This window comes from Podarcis cretensis (assembly GCF_951804945.1).
Source record: "Podarcis cretensis genome assembly, chromosome: 16".
Taxonomy (NCBI): Eukaryota; Metazoa; Chordata; class Lepidosauria; order Squamata; family Lacertidae; genus Podarcis; species Podarcis cretensis.
The window spans coordinates 19,046,869-19,065,857 of NC_137186.1; the positions used below are offsets into that span (position 1 = coordinate 19,046,869).

General features: G+C 45.1%; 1 protein-coding gene and 1 long non-coding RNA gene across 3 annotated transcripts in view; one reads left to right on the forward strand and one right to left on the reverse strand.

The window, feature by feature from the left end:
• The window catches only part of LOC307205091, a 58,853-nt gene that overhangs the window by 38,514 nt on the left and 1,350 nt on the right, over positions 1-18,989 (reverse strand). The gene's annotated exons all lie outside the window — the stretch shown is intronic.
• LOC307204860 (arylacetamide deacetylase-like 4) lies at positions 4,825-12,050 on the forward strand. Of its 2 annotated transcripts, XR_013833783.1 has the most exons (5): positions 4,825-5,720; positions 6,828-7,044; positions 7,730-7,793; positions 10,110-11,351; positions 11,449-12,050. XR_013833783.1 is itself a non-coding variant. In XM_079956928.1 (4 exons), the coding sequence occupies exons 1-4, from the start codon at positions 5,544-5,546 to the stop codon at positions 10,882-10,884; spliced, it is 1,233 nt and encodes a 410-aa protein (XP_079813054.1). In that variant the 5' UTR covers positions 4,825-5,543; the 3' UTR covers positions 10,885-12,050. The 2 variants fall into 2 exon arrangements, 1 of the variants encoding a protein (XP_079813054.1); XM_079956928.1 differs by having other exon boundaries at positions 10,110-12,050.

Consider the following 18,989-nt stretch of genomic DNA (forward strand, 5'->3'; position numbering starts at 1 on the left):
GCACAAACTAACATTTCTCACTTTATATATACAACCTGCTGCAGGCCGCTGACTCATGCTGACCCAGCTTTATTCGCATTAAAGAAACAGCAGCCATTTTAGCCCATTCTGTACACAATCTCTCACATTCGCATGACGGATAGCAATATGTTTTGATGCGGAATTCATTATTTCCGAGCCCGCTAATGCAATACACGATTGGCTATCTTCATACACTTGGATAGGCAAATCTACTTTACAATCTAGATCTTTTAGTATCTGTATAAACCACATGATTTCACTGCATGCTAGCGACAGGCTCCCATATTCTGCCTCACAGGATGAGGTCTCAACAAATCTTTGTTTCTTTGACCTCCATCCAATTATGGAATTGGCAAACATCATAACCATTCCACTTGTAGATTTTCTAGTAGCTACACAGCTTCCCCAGTCCACATCAGCAAATACTTCTAGTTTTTCGTCTTGTGTACTAGATATCTTTAAACATACATTTAATGTCCCCTTTAGATATCTGATAAGCCTTTTCAATGTACACCAATTGGCAGTACTGGGTTTAGATACACGTTGGCTCAGAACATTTGTAGCACATGCAATGTCTGGCCTTGACCACTGGCTTAAATACAACAGTGATCATATTTTTGAGTGATACAACTCAGGCTGATCAAATTCATCATCACATACTGTCTTTGGGAAATCTGGTGTCATGGGAATCTGAACTGGCTTGCAGTTTTCCATGCCAAACTGCTCTATCAAATGAAGAATTTTCTCTTTCTGGCTAAATAGAAAGCTTCCATCTGCTTCCTGCCTTACTTCTACTCCCAAGTAATTGCTTACAGGCCCTAAGGCTTTAAGCTTAAACCTCTTTTCCAGTTGACTTGTGAGCTTCTGGATCTCATCTGTGGAACTCCCTGCTACAAGCAAATCATCAACGAAGACTAAGAGCATTAGATATTTGTTGCCTGTCTCCTTGGTGTACATGCATGGATCAGCCACACTCCTTTTAAAACCAAGTTTTACAAGGGCTTCATTTAAACACTGGTTCCAACACCTTCCACTTTGTTTGAGACCATAAACAGCCTTTTTCAAACGCCAGACTGCACCATTCTCCTCTTCAAACCCAGGGGGTTTTCTCATTAACACTTCATGGTCTAAATTTGCATGCAGATATGCAGCATCAACATCAAAATGGTGCACTGCTAGTTGTCTTACAGCAGCAATGGAAAGCATTAAATGAAAAGTTTAACTCTTTACACACTTCATCATAACTCTCCCCTTTAATCTGAGTGAACCCTCTGGCTACTCATCTGGCTCAAAAACGTGGTTCCCCAGATGCAAGGGTTTTCCTTTTGTAAACCCACTTGCATGACACCACTCTGCCACCAGGTGGTGGCATTATGACCTCAAACACTTTGTTACGTTTAAAAGAGTCCATTTCTTCTTTCATGGCTTGTTCCCACAAAGCACGTTCCCCAGGGGGTAAGTCTAAGACTTCATTATAACTTTGTGGTTCCACACAACTCACATTGCATACTCTCATTCCTCCTAGGGTCAAACGCTGAGGAGGTACACCCTTGTTTGAACGCTGAGAGCATCTAGGCACAACTACTTCTTCCCCCTTTATCTCTGGCTCTTCTTCCTCTTCCTCTAGAGAAGTAGTATCTATTGCCATGTCTTTTGGGGAAATATATGCCTCCTCCTCCTCCTGCTCCTGTGTTGCCAATAGCTGAGAAGAAGCCTCTTCTCCTACTTGCAGGGGCAGTAGGCAACCTGGGTTGGCATGGATCGCAGTCCATCTGTCCTGGTCAGCAAAGTCTGCGCTTCGTGACAGAACCACGTGTCCTGGGCGTAAATTGAAACGCCACCCTTTGCCATAGGATTGATATCCCACAAACCGCAGTTTCTGCGCTCTAGCACCCCCTTTCTGGCGCTGAGCTTTGGGGATATTTACATGTGCCCAAGAACCCCAATTAGGGGACGCAGGTGGCGCTGTGGGTTAAAGCCTCAGCGCCTAGGACTTGCCGATTGAAAGGTCGGCGGTTCGAATCCCTGCGGCAGGGTGCGCTCCCGCTGCTCGGTCCCAGCGCCTGCCAACCTAGCAGTTCGAAAGCACCTCCGGGTGCAAGTAGATAAATAGGGACCGCTTACCAGCGGGAAGGTAAACGGTGTTTCCGTGTGCGGCTCTGGCTCGCCAGAGCAGCGATGTCACGCTGGCCACGTGACCCGGAAGTGTCTCCGGACAGCGCTGGCCCCTGGCCTCTTAAGTGAGATGGGCGCACAACCCCAGAGTCTGTCAAGACTGGCCCGTACGGGCAGGGGTACCTTTACCTTTACCTTTAAGAACCCCAATTATGGAGCATTGTCCACTCTGGTTCTTTCCCAAACAATACACGATAAGGAATATCTTTTATAGAGCTAGACCAGGTTCTATTAATCAAAAAGTTCGCTGTAAGGAGAGCCTCGCCCCACAGCCTATGGTTGTGGCCCAATCCTGCATCCACAAGCAGGCAGTCCTTTACTGACTGTATTACAGCCCCACGTCTTTCACACAGACCATTTTCAGCAGGGCTATAAGGGTTAGTCAAGCGATGAGGGGTCCCCTTATGTCGCAACCATGCCCCAAATTGTTTGTTCAGAAATTCTCTGCCCCATCTGTTTGCAACTGCACAACAGGGCGAGCGAAGAGCTTTTCAGCTTGGGCAACCCATTCTCTGAATGTGGGAAAACACTCAGATTTCTGCTTAACAAAAACAACCAACTAAAACATGATTTATCATCTATTACCAGAAAAGCATATCTGGTGCCCCCTTCAGTCCTCTGTGGAAAAGGGCCTATCACATCACAATGGACAAGTTCTAAAACCTCTTTAGATACTCTGTCACTCTTAGAAGCCACAGGCTTCCTCTTAGATGTGGCCATTTTACATACATTGCAATCTAGGAAACAGTTACAGCTATTTACTTTTAGGTTCTTGCACACCTTTTGCATTTCTGAAAGCACATGGAAATTGGCGTGACCCAGTTTTCTGTGCAGTTCATGTACACACCCCTTATGAACTGGCAAATTATCCTGAACCACCTGGGCTGCTTTAACAGGCTTGTCCTGCATTACATATAACCCATTTTCCAACTTTGCATGGCCACATACCTGAGTTCCATTCTTTATCAGACAACCATCCTGCGTGAACTTAACACTATACCCTACATTAATCAAACAGCTTACAGACAGTAAACAATAGTCCAAACTGCTGACAGAGTCTCTGGTAGAGTAGTGTTCAAGCACTGCAGGAAACATGTTCCCTGGCCATCAATCTTGCTTCTACGACCATCAGCAAGATAGATTGCCAAACCTTGGCGTTGCTCCATTGGCAGATTCTGCTGTTGGCCCCCTCGGCTGTAACTCCTCCGTTCTTGGAGTTCAGCCTGTCTATCTGACCTTCTTTCTGCTTCTTCGGTCAATCTGCCAACCACATACTCAAGTGTCAGATCTTGGGGATGCATACTCTCCATGCTGTTAATCACAGGCAACCAGCTTTCAGGCAAACTTGAAAGGATAATGTAGGTTTGGTCAGTCTCATCATAACGCTTACCCCTCTGCTGTAGTTGAAGAAACAGAGATTTCAGCATTTGAAGATGAGTTGCCAAACTCTCACTTTCTTTCATAACAGTCTTGAGAAATTATAGTTCCAGCAGTTTCTCTGACATGCATTGCCCTTAATAAATTCCAGCACTCAAACGCTGTGCTGGCATTTGATACATGCAATAACTGAGAGTTGCTCAAACACAGCATAATTTGGGCACGAACCCTTTCATCCAGCTGTTTTTTCTCAGCAGAGTCGCGTCTCAAAACCTCAGTTTCAACACAGTCCCATAGTCCATCTCTCCTTAGCAACTGCTGCATTTTATTGACCAACTCAGCCAGTTGCTTTCTGAGAGAAGTTCAAAAGGGATGCCTCCCCCAGTATTTACAACTTGGGAAGACTGGAAATCTGCCATCTCTGCTGGTGCTTGCTGAGCCCCTTCTGTGGGGCCTCCAGCAATCTCTCCTGACTCTCTCTTTAGAGTCCAACTGGACAGTCCTGGCTGGCACTCACCGGCTTCTAGCTGCTGCCTCTGTTGACCCTCAGGTCCCGCCTGGCTCTGCAACTGGTGTAGCCACTCTGAGTCGCCTACTGTGGTCCTCTAGCAGTTCAAACTGTTCCAGTAGCTGACGCTTAGTGCTTTCCTGATCCTCAGATCCTAGACACTCCAGCATCGCTGCAGACAGTTACAGCTTGCCACCAACTGCTCCAACGCACAGCCACTGGCTCCACACACCACCAGGACTCACCAGCTCCCTGCTGAGATGCTGTCAGTCGTTTTGCACTCTGCACATGCTCAGAAACACTGGGCCCATAACATGTCAGTGTTTGTAAAAAGCAAAAAAAAAAAAAAAAAAAAGGAAAGGGTTCTGATCTCCCTTTGTCTCTTCAGCCTGGTCCTCAGACCCTTGTCTGCATAAAAGAGTCCACGAGAATAACCTTGCAGAGTTTTATTCTTAAAAGTCTTTGTGCAAAAGCAACAGACACACAACACTACCAGCATTCATTCATTCATTCATTCATTCACTCACTCACTCACTCACCAACCAACCTCAGCCTCAGCAGAAACTAACATTTCTCACTTTATATATACAACCTGCTGCAGGCTGCTGACTCATGCTGACCCAGCTTTATTCACATTAAAGAAACAGTGGCCATTTTAGCCATGACAATTTAGAAGACAAAATAAATGTGCCCATTACTGAAGCAGGTGGCTTTCAGAAAAATCAAGAATGTCCTGCTAATTTCTATTTCTGGTGGCTGCTTGGAGGGAGATTTCTTTGGAAATGTCTTACAGTGTGAGAACACCTAATCCTTCCCATTCAACGATTTCCTGCTCCTCATCAAGAGAAAGAGTGAGGAGAGTTACAGAGTCCTCAGCTGTGCCGTGCTTGACCAGCTGTCCACAAAGAAAACGGAAAAGCTGGATGCTGCCTCTTTTTATAAAGAAAAGAAATAAAGAAATGAAAGTGGAGTTGCATGTGCAGCAATCAAATTTGTGCAAGAGCAGGATTGGCTCCCATTGTGTGCATGCACAGTGCCAACCTCTTTGATCACCACACTGTCCTGACAGGGGCAGTGATACTGCTGTTGGCAGGAGGTTAACGCTGACATTGATGTGCCATCCCTGATAATGTGCGCTCTCTGAATTACGAGGGATTAAAGACTCCAAAGTATTTTGTGTGGGACGGCAAACACCACAAAAATGAAGATGTGTTGCATAGGCAACACCTGACTTAAGAGAAGGGTGCTTGCCCATCTGATTATCCTTCAGAGGCTATGAAAATTCAGAGGCTATGGATAGCCTGTAAATTCTGAACTGATTAGTAAACTGTTTGTTTTCTTCTCAACTGTGTGGGTTGGCCACAAGATGTTCTCTTGCATGCTGTAGACTGTTCTTGTACAAAAGCCACTTAGCAATTGCTAAGACGAAGTCTCTACCTCTGTGCTTCTGAGTTGAAGGGAAATGGCATTTGGTGGAACCCTGTGGATGCTGATATTATATATGACCATTTTCATTCACTTCATGCTGCTTGCATGGGGAGTTTATTATCGTCTTACCAGGCCCTACCTGCCTCAAGGAATAAGCGGTCGTGCAAATTTAATATTTGTTGATTTCGTAGTGGAATATGGATTTGTACTGGTAAGTTTATTTTATATATGTCACAGGAATGAGGTGGCCCCTCTACTAGAAGGGCTGTAACCTTTCAAATATTTTAGTTTAGAGAAAAGGCGAGTAATAGGCGACATGATAGAAGTTTATAAAATTTAGCATAACATGGAAAGTGGATAGAGAAAGTTTCTCTCCCTCTCTCATGAATTTGTGGACAATCGAATGAAGCTCAGTGTTGGAAGATTCAGGACAGATGGAAGAAAGTACTTCTTCACACCGAACATATTCAAATTATGGAAGTCACTCCCACAAGGGGCAGTGATGGCTGCCAAATTGAATACCTATCCAAAGGTACGGTAAATTCACAAAGAAGGCTATGGGTTGCTACTAGCCTCCATGCCTATGCTCTTCCTCTAGAGCTGGAGGCAGCAATGCTTCTGAACACCAGATATGGAAAGCGGAAAGGGCTCCTGTGTTCAGATCTTGCTTGAAGGTTTCCCACAGGCACTGGGAACAGGCTTCTGGACTAGATGTGCCATTGGCAAGGTCCAACAGACTCCTTTTTACGTTCTTATGTGTATATATGTTTATATATGTGTACAGTGGTGCCTCGCAAGACGAAATTAATTCGTTCCGCGAGTCTCTTCGTCTTGCGGTTTTTTTGTCTTGTGAAGCACCCCTATTAGCGGCTTAGTGGATTAGCGCTATTAGCGGCTTAGCGGCTATTAAAGGCTTAGCGGCTTAGCGGCTATTAGCGGCGTGGCTGTTTAGAAAAAGGGGGGGTGGTAGGGAAAAAACTCGCAAGACTCGCAAGACATTTTCGTCTTGCAAAGCAAGCCCTTAGGGAAATTCGTCTTGCAAAGCGCCTTGAAAAACGGAAAAACCTTTCGTCTAGTGAGTTTTTTGTCTTGCGAGGCATTCGTCTTGCGGGGCACCACTGTACATATATCTATATCTATAGATAGATACCTTCACAACATCCCAATCTCTAAGTGGAGAGTGGTGAGTGAAAGGATATACAGTGTAGGTACCTCACAAGTGAGGGGTTTGTTCCATAGGCAGTGCATGTATGCACTTTTTTAAAATGCAAAATTATCTAAGACTGATCATAAACGCTGAATGTTTTTGTTTCAACAGGGAGCGTTTCTGGAAAAACTGGGCATTTGCCGTAAGCATATCTTCCTCAGGGTTATGTACGATGCCATACCAACAAGGAAGGACTCAAAGTTGATCAGAAAGGACCTTGTTTTTGATGGGGTGCCTGTGAGGGTGTACTGGCCCAAGACACCAGCTGCTGGGAACAGGAGAGGAATCATCTATCTTCATGGAGGCGCTGGACTCATCGGAAGCATCCGTAAGCTCTTTGGAATGTTTTTGAAAAGGATAATTTGAGGAGGTACTTTAATGTAAAGGTCTTGAAATGCTTGCTATGTGAGGTGTGGAAGTGGTTACTACTACTCCTGTAGGCAGCTTACGTTTTGTGTAGGATTGGATTGTGTGGTCGTAAAACAGGCGGAGACCTCTTGTTACAAAGGTGACCAGTTCTGTATTAATTCCTAGTATCACAGTCAATGAAAAATCCTTAAAACGTCAAAGAAGGTGTTTCTACTTCAAGCCCGAAAGGACTTTTTTGTAAGTGCTTCCAGAAGTAATCAGAAATAACTGGAAAGAAGCCAAGAAATGTGGGAGGAAGTTTGTTTTTGTTTTTTATCCATTGAAACTGCTTGATCTCTGTTACAGATCAGGAGAGGGTAAAACTCACAGAATGGTTTTTAGCTAGCGATGCCCCATTTACAAACAGTTCAATGCAACTGAGTTTTTCCCAGAGGAAATTCATTAAAAGTTGTTGTTTTATACAGTCAAGAAGCGCATCCAATTTATGACATATAAATAAATAAGCAGATATATCCATCTATCTCTATATTTCAACAGTTTTACTTTCAATAGAACTAACATTGGATTCAACTCACAATGATATCAGTGTTCTTGACCAGGAAAAATTGTAATGGAGGGGTTGTGGGGCTTGTGCTTTCTTCCAGAAGTCTATGAAAAGGTCTGCCGTTTCATTGCACACCAAAGTGATTCAGTGGTTATGAGTGTTGGGTAAGTGGCTTCACTCTCATTGTATCAAAAAGGACATGGAATGCCTCTCAGTTTCTAACCTTTCCTATGGAATATTAATTATATATATATAACAATTTATATGGTACGCATCTGGCAAGCCCCGGCAATTCAGGGCGGCTCCTGACAAAAAAATAGTAAAAACACAATAAATCATCAAAGACTAAAAACTTCCCTGATCAGGGGTGTCTTCATATGTATTTTTAAATTTACATGGGTGCTTATCTCCTTGACATCTGCTGGGAGGACGTTCTACAGGGTGGGTGCAACTACGGAAAAGGTCCTCTGCCTGGTTCCCTGTAACCTCACCTCTGGCAGTGAGGGAACCACTAGAAGTCCATTGGAGATGGATCTCAGAGTCTGGGTTGGACAATGGGGGTGGTGACACTCCTTCAGGTATACTGGGCCCAAGTCGTTTAGGGATTTAAAGGTCAGCACTAACATTTTGAAACTGTGCACAGAAACATACTGAGAGCCAATCAGTGGCATAGCTAGGCAGAAGTGTACGGGGTGACTTGCCACGGGAAGCACTTACCTTTGGGGGTGGTACACCAGCGTCCCAAGAGCCCAGCGCACCTCTAGGAAAGTCAGTGCGGCCAGGGGCTTGGCCCACAGCACACCAGAGCTGCTGAAACCCCCCAGTCACCCTCTGGTGGCTGAGAAAGAAACAATGGGGACGTGTTGGCCACACAAGGAGGGCCCCTGGAAGGGACACGTCTTTGGTGCCCAGCAGGCCCAGTGCTGCCCAAAAAAGCATCATGGGGGCAGCACACTCCCACCATGTCCCCCTCAGCCGGTGGGTGCCCAGGAGGGATGCGCCACCTTGGGCACCCTGCAGGCCCGGCACTTCCCGAAAAAGTGCAACCTGCATGCCCCATGAAGCTCACTATGGCGTTGGAGCCAATGTAGCTCTCTTAGGACTAGTGTTATGTGGTCCTGGCTGCTTCTCCCATTCACCAGTCTAGCTGCTACCTTTTTGGATTAGTTGTACTTTCCAAGTCACCTTCAAAAGTAGCTCCACATCGAACGCATTGCAATAGTCAAAGCCAGAGATGACCAGAGCATGTACCACCCTGGTGAGACAATGTGCAGGCAGGTAGGTTCTCAGCCAGGATACTAGATGGAGTTGGTAGGCAGCTTCCATGGACACAGACCTGACCTGTGCTCCCATGGACACCTGTTAGTCCAGAATGACTCCCAAGCTGCGCAGCTGGTCCTTTAGGGGCACAGTTGCCCCACTCAGGACCAGGGAGTCCCCACATCCACCCAGCCCCTGTCCCCCAGAAACAGTACTTCTGTCTTGTTGGGACTCAAGTTCAATCGGTGAAATGCCATCCAGTCTTATAAAGTTGTAAACATAGTGATTTTGCCAACATGGGTGGCAAATGGGTGTTCATTTTTGTATTTAGATTTCCAGCTCAAATCCCTTTGACTTTGAACATAGTAAGAAATCTACTGGATCAGGCCAAAGGGGACTCATCTAGTCCAGCATCATGTTCTCACGGTGGCAAACCAGATGCCCGAATGGGAAACGCACAAGCAGGACCTGAGCAGAAGAGCTCTCTCCCCAGGTCCAGTTTCCAGCAACTGGTATTCAGAAGCATTACTGCCTCTCATAGTGGCACATCATCCTTGTGACTAGTATCCATTGGTATTAGCAATTGCTAGTAGTCTTGCCAACCTGATCAGGTGAGCTGTGGATGGAGGACAGGTAGATACCAAGTAGTGGGATTATAACTTCACTGATGCACAGGATGTTGGACAGTGCTACAGGAACCTGCTAATGGACTCATTTACAGTTGTGGTTTTTAACACTCAAAATGAGTTTTAAACGGGTTAGGCTATCCAGCTGAAGAACCTAAACAATGTGCCATTGAAACATGACACCAGAGGGCAGTGCAGAGTCATCCCTGTCAAATAATTGGGTATATGTTGTAGAAAAGGATGTGGAGAAACCAAATGCCTTTACATTTTAGAATGATATTAAAATATCTTTCTAAGAACACTTAAAAAGTGAGTGTAGATCCAGATATGGACAGGGGAAAACAAGAAGGAAGCAGCAGCTGGAGGGGAGAGAATGGTGTGTGGCTATGTGTAGGAACAAGTCTAGATTTCCAAAGGGAAAGTTTGCATTTGCTTTCTATTTTTGTCTCAGGCCCCCATAGAGTTGCAGAGAAAGGAATGTGGCCCTAGGGGTGAAAAAGATTCCCAACACTTGCAATATGTAATGCAGGCAAACGGTCCTTTTCTGTGAAGTGTATGATGTTAAGTGTGGGTGATATCTTGTTTTCTTTTTAGATTTCGTTTAGCTCCTGAGCATCTCTATCCGGTCCCTGTACTGGACTGTTTAACTGCTGCAATACACTTTCTGAAGAATGCAGAGGAATACGGAGTGGACCCCAACTGCATTGCCATTGCTGGGGACAGTAGTGGAGGCACATATGCTGCAGCTATTTGTCAAGAACTGGTGACCAGAGAGGACCTCCCAAGACTGCGAGCTCAGGTCCTGATCTACCCATTTCTACAAGCAGTGGACTTTGATTTGCCATCCTATCAGCAAAACCAATCAGTTCCTCCCTTGTTCAGGAAACGAGTTGTTAAATTTGGTTCGACATATATCACTGGGAAGGAGATAAATGTGGATCCAGTTATAAAAGGTGCCCACATCCCTCCTGATTTGAGGGAGAAATACCGAAAATGGATCAGTGCTGATAACATTCCAGAAGAATTTAAGGCCAGGGGCTATGTCCCTAATGCTCCTGCCCCATTTTCAGAAGAAATTTATGAACAACATAAAAGAGGTCTTGAGGCAATGTTTGCCCCCCTTCTAGCAGAGGATGACATAATCCGCCAACTCCCAGAGACTTTCCTTCTAACTTGTGAGTATGATGTTCTCCGGGATGATGGGCTGTTGTACAAGAAGCGGTTAGAGGACAACGGTGTGCCCGTGACACATCATCATCTTCCAGATGCAGGCCATGCAGGACTTAGCATTTTTGGTTGGGGGCCATTTGAATTTCCGAGCTCAAAGAAATGTTTGCAGCATATGGTACAGTTCTTAAAAGTTTTATAGAAATAAATGACTTTGTCATTTCCGGGATCAGATCATTGGCCCACTTCATCCAGCATCCTGTTGGTAAGATGACCAAGCTGAGGTAAGATGACCAAGCAGAGGCCTCTTGAGATGCCAGCAAACAGTACCTGGGTGCAAGTCTTCCTATTTGTGAGTCCTAGCAAGCAGTATTCAGCGGCATACAACCCACAATAGTGCAAACATACCTATAGCCTCCTCCATGAATTGGCCTAATCTATGATTAGATGGGCTCAAGATCTTGACAGAGATGTCCCAGTGGGAAAACTTTTGGAGGGTTGAGGCGTTCACAAACTAAAGGAAGGATTGAACTCTGATTAATAAGAATACACACAGAGGCTTGAACCAGCAAGACTCTGGGAAGGATGCGTATAATAATCTCTGTCTCTCTGTGTCTCTGTGTCTCCAGCCCCAGGTCGTTTTATTCACAAAAGAGCTTTTTACAGAGTGTTCGTAAGAACCAATCAGATTTCTTCTGAGCATTTCAACAAACCCACGTGGGGACAAGTTAAACTACCAAAACTAATTAACAGAACTACAAAGGAGGACATTTGGCAACCCCCAGAAGTGATAAACAATCAATACATATGATAAGAAGGATGGCCAGGAGGACAAGATCATTATCACCTTCATGTGAGATCCATTTCCTGGCCCTAAGATTAACATCCTACATCAAAGAAACTTGTCCTCTGTCTTTGATGACCCAGAAGCCTGCCTGTCTAAGCAACTGGGCTGTGTACGTGACTTGTGAAGAAAGAGAAATGGGCAGTAGAGGAAATGGCCAGAGATGCAGAGGGCTGTGGGATTTGATCAGAAATTATTGTCAATGAATCAAACCCAGTCAACACAATGCATTCATCGTAGACACAATGGCTTGATGCATATTTTATAATTCCTCATAGTAATCCCACCTGACCCCACACTCTGGATATTTGCACTCCTACAGAGGGTTAATTGGAAGTTTACTATAAGGGTTGCACTATAAGGGAAAACCTCCAAAAAGTTTTCTATCGCTGGCACTTGACACCCTGTAAACTTGCTAAGATGTATAGAAACCTCTCTAAGAATTGTTGGAGATGCGGAGAACCTGGTGGGACTACATTACATATGTGGTGGGCATGCAAAGGGATTAAACCATTTTGGAATGACATCTCTCTCGAACTTAATGAAAAAACCGGGATCATTCTTATTGGGCATTACCAGTCTGGATATCCCTAAAAAAACAAGGAAAATCTTTTTGTATGCCACCACAGCTGCGAGGGTTATAATAGCTACACATTAGAAAAGTGAATATATACCTACTAGATCGGGCTGGATACTAAAACTGACAGAATATGTGGAGCTAGACAATTTATCAGAAAGAATTAAAGATAAATCCAAACAGGAGTTTATCTCAAATTGGAATTGTTTTAAGGAATATTTAAAAAGTAATTGTTGCAATCTGAAAACAGTAACAGCCTTTGAGTAATTTCTGTAGACACTGAATATAAAGGGAAAATCGATAGAAAAGACAATACTATTAATAAAAAGACAATAGACAATATAGGCAACAAATTTATTAGTACAAAATGGAAGAGATGGGAAGCCATTTATTTATGAAAAATATTATGATTTTAAAATTACATCTTCTTTTCTTTTTCTATTTGAGTTTAGTAATATAGGTTGACTTAAGAATGATGACAATAATAGTCACCAAATACATTTTGAAAACAAAAACATGTTTAATGGTAAGATGTAAAGTTATGTGTCAGGGCTGCCTCTAGGTCCCAGCTCACAGAGGACCAACGCTAGGCTGTCGTTATGTACAAAAGTCTTTATTGAAGATTAGTTTCCATTTCCAAGCCGTAGCGCGCAGCTCTACGTCTTAAAGCCTAGACCGGCGAAGTACCGTCTGAGTCTCCTCCCCTATGACACCAGTTTAAGATCCTAGCCCGGCTCCACCTTTTACGCTGCTCTCTCCTCCTCTGGGTCCTCCTGCCCGCTGGGGCATTGCCCTTTCTGGACTCTTCCGACGCTGAGTCGCTTAGCTCCTCCCCCTCCCTCCTGCGGGCTTTAGGACCCGGTTCCCAATCCTCACTCTCTGCTGTCCCGCGCTCCTGTACATTTGAACTTGCCTCTCGCGCCAACCCAGTGACCTTCCTCCTGACCGTTACACTACTTCTGTCACTGCTTCCCTCTTCCTGGATACTGGCCGGATCTGACCTCCCCTCCGTTGTCTGACTCTCCGATGGAGGTGTGGTCAGCCCTGATCCTTGGGACTCTTCCCCCCCCCCACTCTGCTCTGGTGGGGAAGCTGGTCCTGATTTCCAACTACTGCTCTGGGAGTCCCTGCTGCCCCCTTGCTCCTGGGACGTTCCCCTTGGGAACCCCCTACCCCTGGCCACTGGCGCCCCCTTCTGTGAATCTTCCGATTCGCTGGAGAGGCTCATGGAATCCCTCGTTCCACTGTCCTCTTCTCCTACGCTCCCCTCGGATTCTTCCCCTTCGCTCTCCATCTCCTCTCTTCCCTGTGCCTCTGCTCCTGAACCCCTGACATTATGATTTAAAGATTTTCTTATGCTCACATTGTGAGCATAAGCACTTAAAACCTTTTCCCCCTAAATTTGTTCTCTGCAAATTTTGAATCACATCATCAAAGTCAATTCCTTTTGCTTTCGGTGGAAAGAAACACCCACTCCCCTTCCTTATTCATACGCTCTCCACTACGTTGAGTTCAGCCACGTTTCGTTGCGTTTGTTGACTGATCTAAAAGGTTTCAATGACTTGTTGAGGTTAATTAATTGTCAGACAAAGTTATTAAACTCATTTTAAATAATATTACTTTTTCAAAAAATGTTGTGAGCCCAAATTTTTAAATTTTATTTTAAAAACACATATTTTTGGCATTTTGTCACCTCCCCCCCCAGTGATGACACCGGAGGAGACCCGCACCCCCCTTCCTGCGCCGCTGGCGAGAGTATGACTTCATTACTAAAAGGTCATTTTTCTAGGTGCTTTTGGAAGAAACTGATTTTCTGGATCCATTTCTATTGGGGTTTAGGGCTGGTTTTGGCGCAGAAACTGCTTTGGTCGCCCTGTATGATGACCTCTGTCGAGAAAGAGACAAGGGAAGCATGTCTGGGAGGGGTGGATGAGGCGACCTGAAACAGATTGACTTCCTTAAAATTAGTTTTTCAGCTAGTTCATTGTTTTTTTCCTGTATTCTCTACAAAAGTCATCAGAATAAATCCAATCAGGCTTTATTTATAACAGCTAGTGTCTGTCTTTAGATCTGTCTGCATGTGGACGATTCCATAAACAGGGAATCTGGTAGTGCATTGGCACCCCTGAACCCCAGATCATAAATAAACAAGTCTTTTCCAACTTAACACAGGTAATGCTCTACTCTTAGGCACAGTTACTAATGTGTGTAAATCCATTAAAATACAGGGACTCCTAAATAAATATGAATAGGCTCAGGCTGCCCCCAAACTGGTATTTAGCACTTCTTCAGCCCACATCTCAGAATAAGAAAGGCACCATACTGAGATTTCTGTAACTGCTCCATACAGTGCCTGTTATAAGGTAAAGAGGAGAAGATAGCGCTGAGGTAAGATGAGCTTGTTAGCGCTCTCCTCAATTATATATTGGGGACTCCTACTTCTTTTTCACTTTTTAAACTTTGAAAGCCTGTTCTTATCGAAAGTAGGGTATGTTTTGTGTTTGGCAACCTGGGATCTTACATCAGAGAACTTGTGACATTGGCGCAGTAAATCAGATCTAATGAAGTCAAACAGCTTAACCGTCGCCACCCAGCCTATTTCACGGACTTGTAACTCTAAGCAATTTTAATTAATCTTCTGAACTTTTCCCCGAACTGACTCTGACTCAGGCTTTGATTCTGTGTTTTATATGAACTAAGGGAGGTGGAGAACGGTTATTGCTACCAAAGACACTGTGATAGGAATTTTATGGTCTTAGATATATGGCAATGTTCATAACCGCACATACATAGATCAACACAGGAAGGCCAATCTGGAACCATTTCGATTCCTAAACTGACCAAATGTTTTCTCTGCAAGGTCAAACTGGAAAAGTCTCCCCATTGTCTCTTTCCTCACAAATCCTGTCTTAAGGACACATTTAAGATATGAATAAGGTGTGAGCCTGTGACCTGGCCCAGGAAATAAGTATTTTACCACTACAAAAGACAGGCCAGGCTCCCCAGGAAATCCAATCAAGTAACCTGCCAGACAGGAGATAAACAAGGACAAGAGAAAAACAACATTTAAATTTCTGTGATGTAGGTGGGATGTATCTGAGGGGTGGTCTTAGGTTACACCCCTTCTGTGATGTATGCATAATGTTTCTGGGAGTGGTCTTGATCTAGAGGATGGGAATTTCAAAAGTCTTTATAAGCCCTTGCACAGCATTTTTGGGGTTCCTCCTCCTCTCCTGCGTGTGAGGGGAGCACCCTGTTGCAACAGATCAATAAAGATCAAGCTTACTAGCTGCTTTGCTTCTCAATATTCTCTGGTTGGCCTCTGTTATTTTCTCCTACCAATAGGGAACCTATGTAAGGACTCTATATGGGCTCTTGGATACCCCATAAAGGAAAAGGGCATATTTTTTATTTACAACAACACTATGTTACAAGAGTGTTCCATTTGGGCTTGCCTCTACCCTCTTAGCTTGTGAATACAACTGTGCTGTATGCCTTGCCTCTATCTTCCCAGTTGTGAATCCAACTGCCTGCATGCCAGCAGTACTCCTAAACTGAAACAAACTGATTAAATGCTCGGCATGGAGCCTGGGTCAAGATATATTACTCTGCAGAGGACTCAACTGAAAGGCACCTAGGGAAGTTGGAGAGGGGAGTTCCACTCTCAAGACACCAGAGATTCTTAAGCTACAGGGCTGGCAGCTGGCCATAGCAGAGGTGGTAACCAACAGAACTTACGTGAGTCCAAGGCTCTCAGGGGCCTTTGTGGTGAGGGCCTTCCACCTGGGGGTGAGTTGACATCCGTTCTTCAGATGTCAGCTGGAGTTTAGGATGAGGCCAATTCTGAACCTCTCAGGTCTTGAGACACCCGCAATTGAACCTACCCAGGTGGCAGCTGGGGGACGGTCGGTCCTGGAGGCAGCAACACTGGCAGTTCCCGCCCTGGCATGGAGAAGGATGATGTAACGAAGGCTCCCCCCCCCCCGAGGTATCACCACTGGCCCTGAGAACACCAGCTGTGGGGGGAAACCTGAGGACTCCTGATGCTAAGAGGAACACTTTCTCTGCCACTACAAGTGCTAGTGCAACAGCAAGGGAGGGTCCCCTGAGACCATCAGGCATGGCATCGACATTGAACAGGGCATTTACCGAGCCTGCCCCTCCTTCCTTTGCCCATCCCCCAATGTCACCTGGTTGTCCAGGTTGGCAGATTCGGAGATCATTCAAGTAGACTCAAGATGGCGTGTGATGCTACAAGAACCTTGTCTTTCCCCCTCCCCCCTTCTTTTGCCATCTGTTTCAGTTCTTTATAGTCCATTGTTTTATTATTATATTTAAGTTCTGCTTGTCTACTGTTAGATGCTTGATTGTTGTTTTCCTGCTATTTAGGTGGTTTTTCTTCCCTGAATGTATGTTATATGGTAGTTCTGTTTAGCTGTGGAATGTTTTGTGGTTTATTCTCCAGTTTAATTAATTGGTTAGTCTAAGATGATAATAATAGGTTGACAAATAATATAATAGTTTTCATATAATCAGAGAGGTAGCTGATGGTTAGCTGGTTTGTCCTACTCGACTACTTAGAGTTTATCGAGTTGTTGGTATTATAAGCAGAATAACTAGGCTGGGAAAGAATAACATCAATGCCATCAATGGAGGCTAGTATGAGGCTTGGGATTGCTACCGTGGAGGGGTGAGGGAGGTATGGTGAGGCATTCCCAAAGTAAAGGAAGGATTGAACTCTGATTAATAAGAATACACACAAAGGCTTGAACCAGCAAGACTCTGGGAAGAGTGCATATAATAATCTCTCTCTCTCAGCCTCTCCACCACCTGGCACAGGCCGTTTTATTCACAAAAGAACTTTTACAGGGTGTTCGTAAGAACCAATCAGATTTCTTCTGAGCATTTCAACAAATCCCACGTGGGAACAAAGTTAAACTACCAAAACTAATTAAGCATGGGGTAAATAAGGACGCAGGTGGCGCTGTGGGTTAAAGCCTCAGCGCCTAGGACTTGCCGATCGAAAGGTCGGCGGTTCGAATCCCTGCGGCGGGGTGCGCTCCCGCTGCTCGGTCCCAGCGCCTGCCAACCTAGCAGTTCGAAAGCACCTCCAGGTGCAAGTAGATAAATAGGGACCGCTTACCAGCGGGAAGGTAAACGGCGTTTCCGTGTGCTGCTCTGGCTCGCCAGAGCAGCGATGTCACGCTGGCCACGTGACCCGGAAGTGTCTCCGGACAGTGCTGGCCCCTGGCCTCTTAAGTGAGATGGGCGCACAACCCCAGAGTCTGTTAAGACTGGCCCGTACGGGCAGGGGTACCTTTACCTTTAAATAAGGTGATAAACAAGCAATATACATGATAAGAAGGATGGCCAGGAGGACAGCGATCATTATCACCTTAATGTGAGATCAGTTTCCTGGCCCTAAGATTAACATCCTAAGATTAACATATCAGAAAAGCTACATCAAAGAAACTGCCCACTATCTTTATGGCCCAGGATGCCTGCCTGGCGACAACTGGCAGTGTACGACAACTGGCAGTGTACGTGACTTGTGAAGAAAGAGAAATGAAACAGGGATGCAGAGGTGTGGATTGATCAAGAATCATATCAAAATAGTTTAAACCCAGTCAACGCCATGCTTTCATTGCTGACACAGATGGCTTACTCTATATCTGTTATAATTCCTCATAGCAATCCCACCCGATCACTACAGTATGGCTGTGGGGGCAGATTTTATAGGCGATGGGGATTGAGATATGGATACACTCGTATCCCTTCCAATCTGCGCCCCATCCTGAAGGACAAGGGTAGGGTGAGCAAGGATTACTCACCTCCGTCACTGGTGCTGTGCAATGCCAGGTCTATAGGCAACAAAACCGCCACCTTGTGAGATTTCTTTACCTCGCAGGGGGCCTATCTGGCTTGTGTGACGGCGCCCCCGGGTTTCTCTGTCCTCCACCAGTCGCGGACTGTGGGCTGGAGGGGAGGGGTTGCATTATTAATCCTGGAAGATTGTTCTTTCAGGACTCTGCCATCGTCATCGATCCCCAGCACTGAATGTGTTGGCCTAGTGTGGGGTTCTGAGGAGAGCTTGGCTGACTGGCTGGTGTACCAGCCACCTAGCGCACCAGCAGCCACCCTGTCAGGCCTACTGGAGGCAGTGGCTGGCTGGGCCTTGGGGTTCCCTAACGTATTGGCATTGGGGGACTTCAACATCCATGCTGATGCCACTCCCTCCTCACAGGCTCTGGACCTGGTGTCTTCCATGGCGACACTCTCCCAGTTTGTTTCAGGCCCCACACATCAAGGAGGCCACACGCTGGATTTCATATTTGGCGCAGGTATACGTGTGATCATGTCCCCACCCTAAGATTCCTTCTCCTTTCGCTCTCCAATTTTACAAAGGCAAACTCCTATTATGCAAAGGTGGGCTGCGGAACTTCTAATAAAATGTTGCTTTAAAAAAAATGGTGGTGGTTCCCTTATTGCAAATAATTGAGGTTCATAGACCATAAAATCACAGAGTTGGAAGGGACCAAGAGGGTCATCTAGTTGAACACCCTGCAATGCAGGAATCTTTTTGACAAGGTGGGGCTCGAACCCACAACCCCGAGAGTCTCATGCACTACCAACTGAGCTATCCCAGGACTCAGATCAAATTCTGCCAGTAGGATTGCAAAGGATGAATTGGGAGCAAAGGTTTTGTATGAATATATTACCTCAAGTTATTCTGATGCTTCCAAACACACTGGTATAAATAAATTTTCAGACTGAACAAGTGGTATAATAGTAATAGTAATAATAATAATAATAATAATAATAATAATAATAAATTATTCCCCAGCCACTTTGTGCGGCTTTCAGCATAATATAAAAACGTAGTAAG

What these genes read in the sequence shown, in the direction of transcription:
- LOC307204860 (XM_079956928.1), top strand. Translation starts at nt 5,544, where the DNA reads ATGGCATTTGGTGGAACCCTGTGGATGCTGATATTATATATGACCATT. An exon ending in TGGACTCATCGGAAGCATCC is followed by an intron (nt 7,045 to 7,729) that starts GTAAGCTCTTTG and finishes GCTTTCTTCCAG; the next exon opens with AAGTCTATGAAAAGGTCTGC. An exon ending in TCAGTGGTTATGAGTGTTGG is followed by an intron (nt 7,794 to 10,109) that starts GTAAGTGGCTTC and finishes TTTTCTTTTTAG; the next exon opens with ATTTCGTTTAGCTCCTGAGC.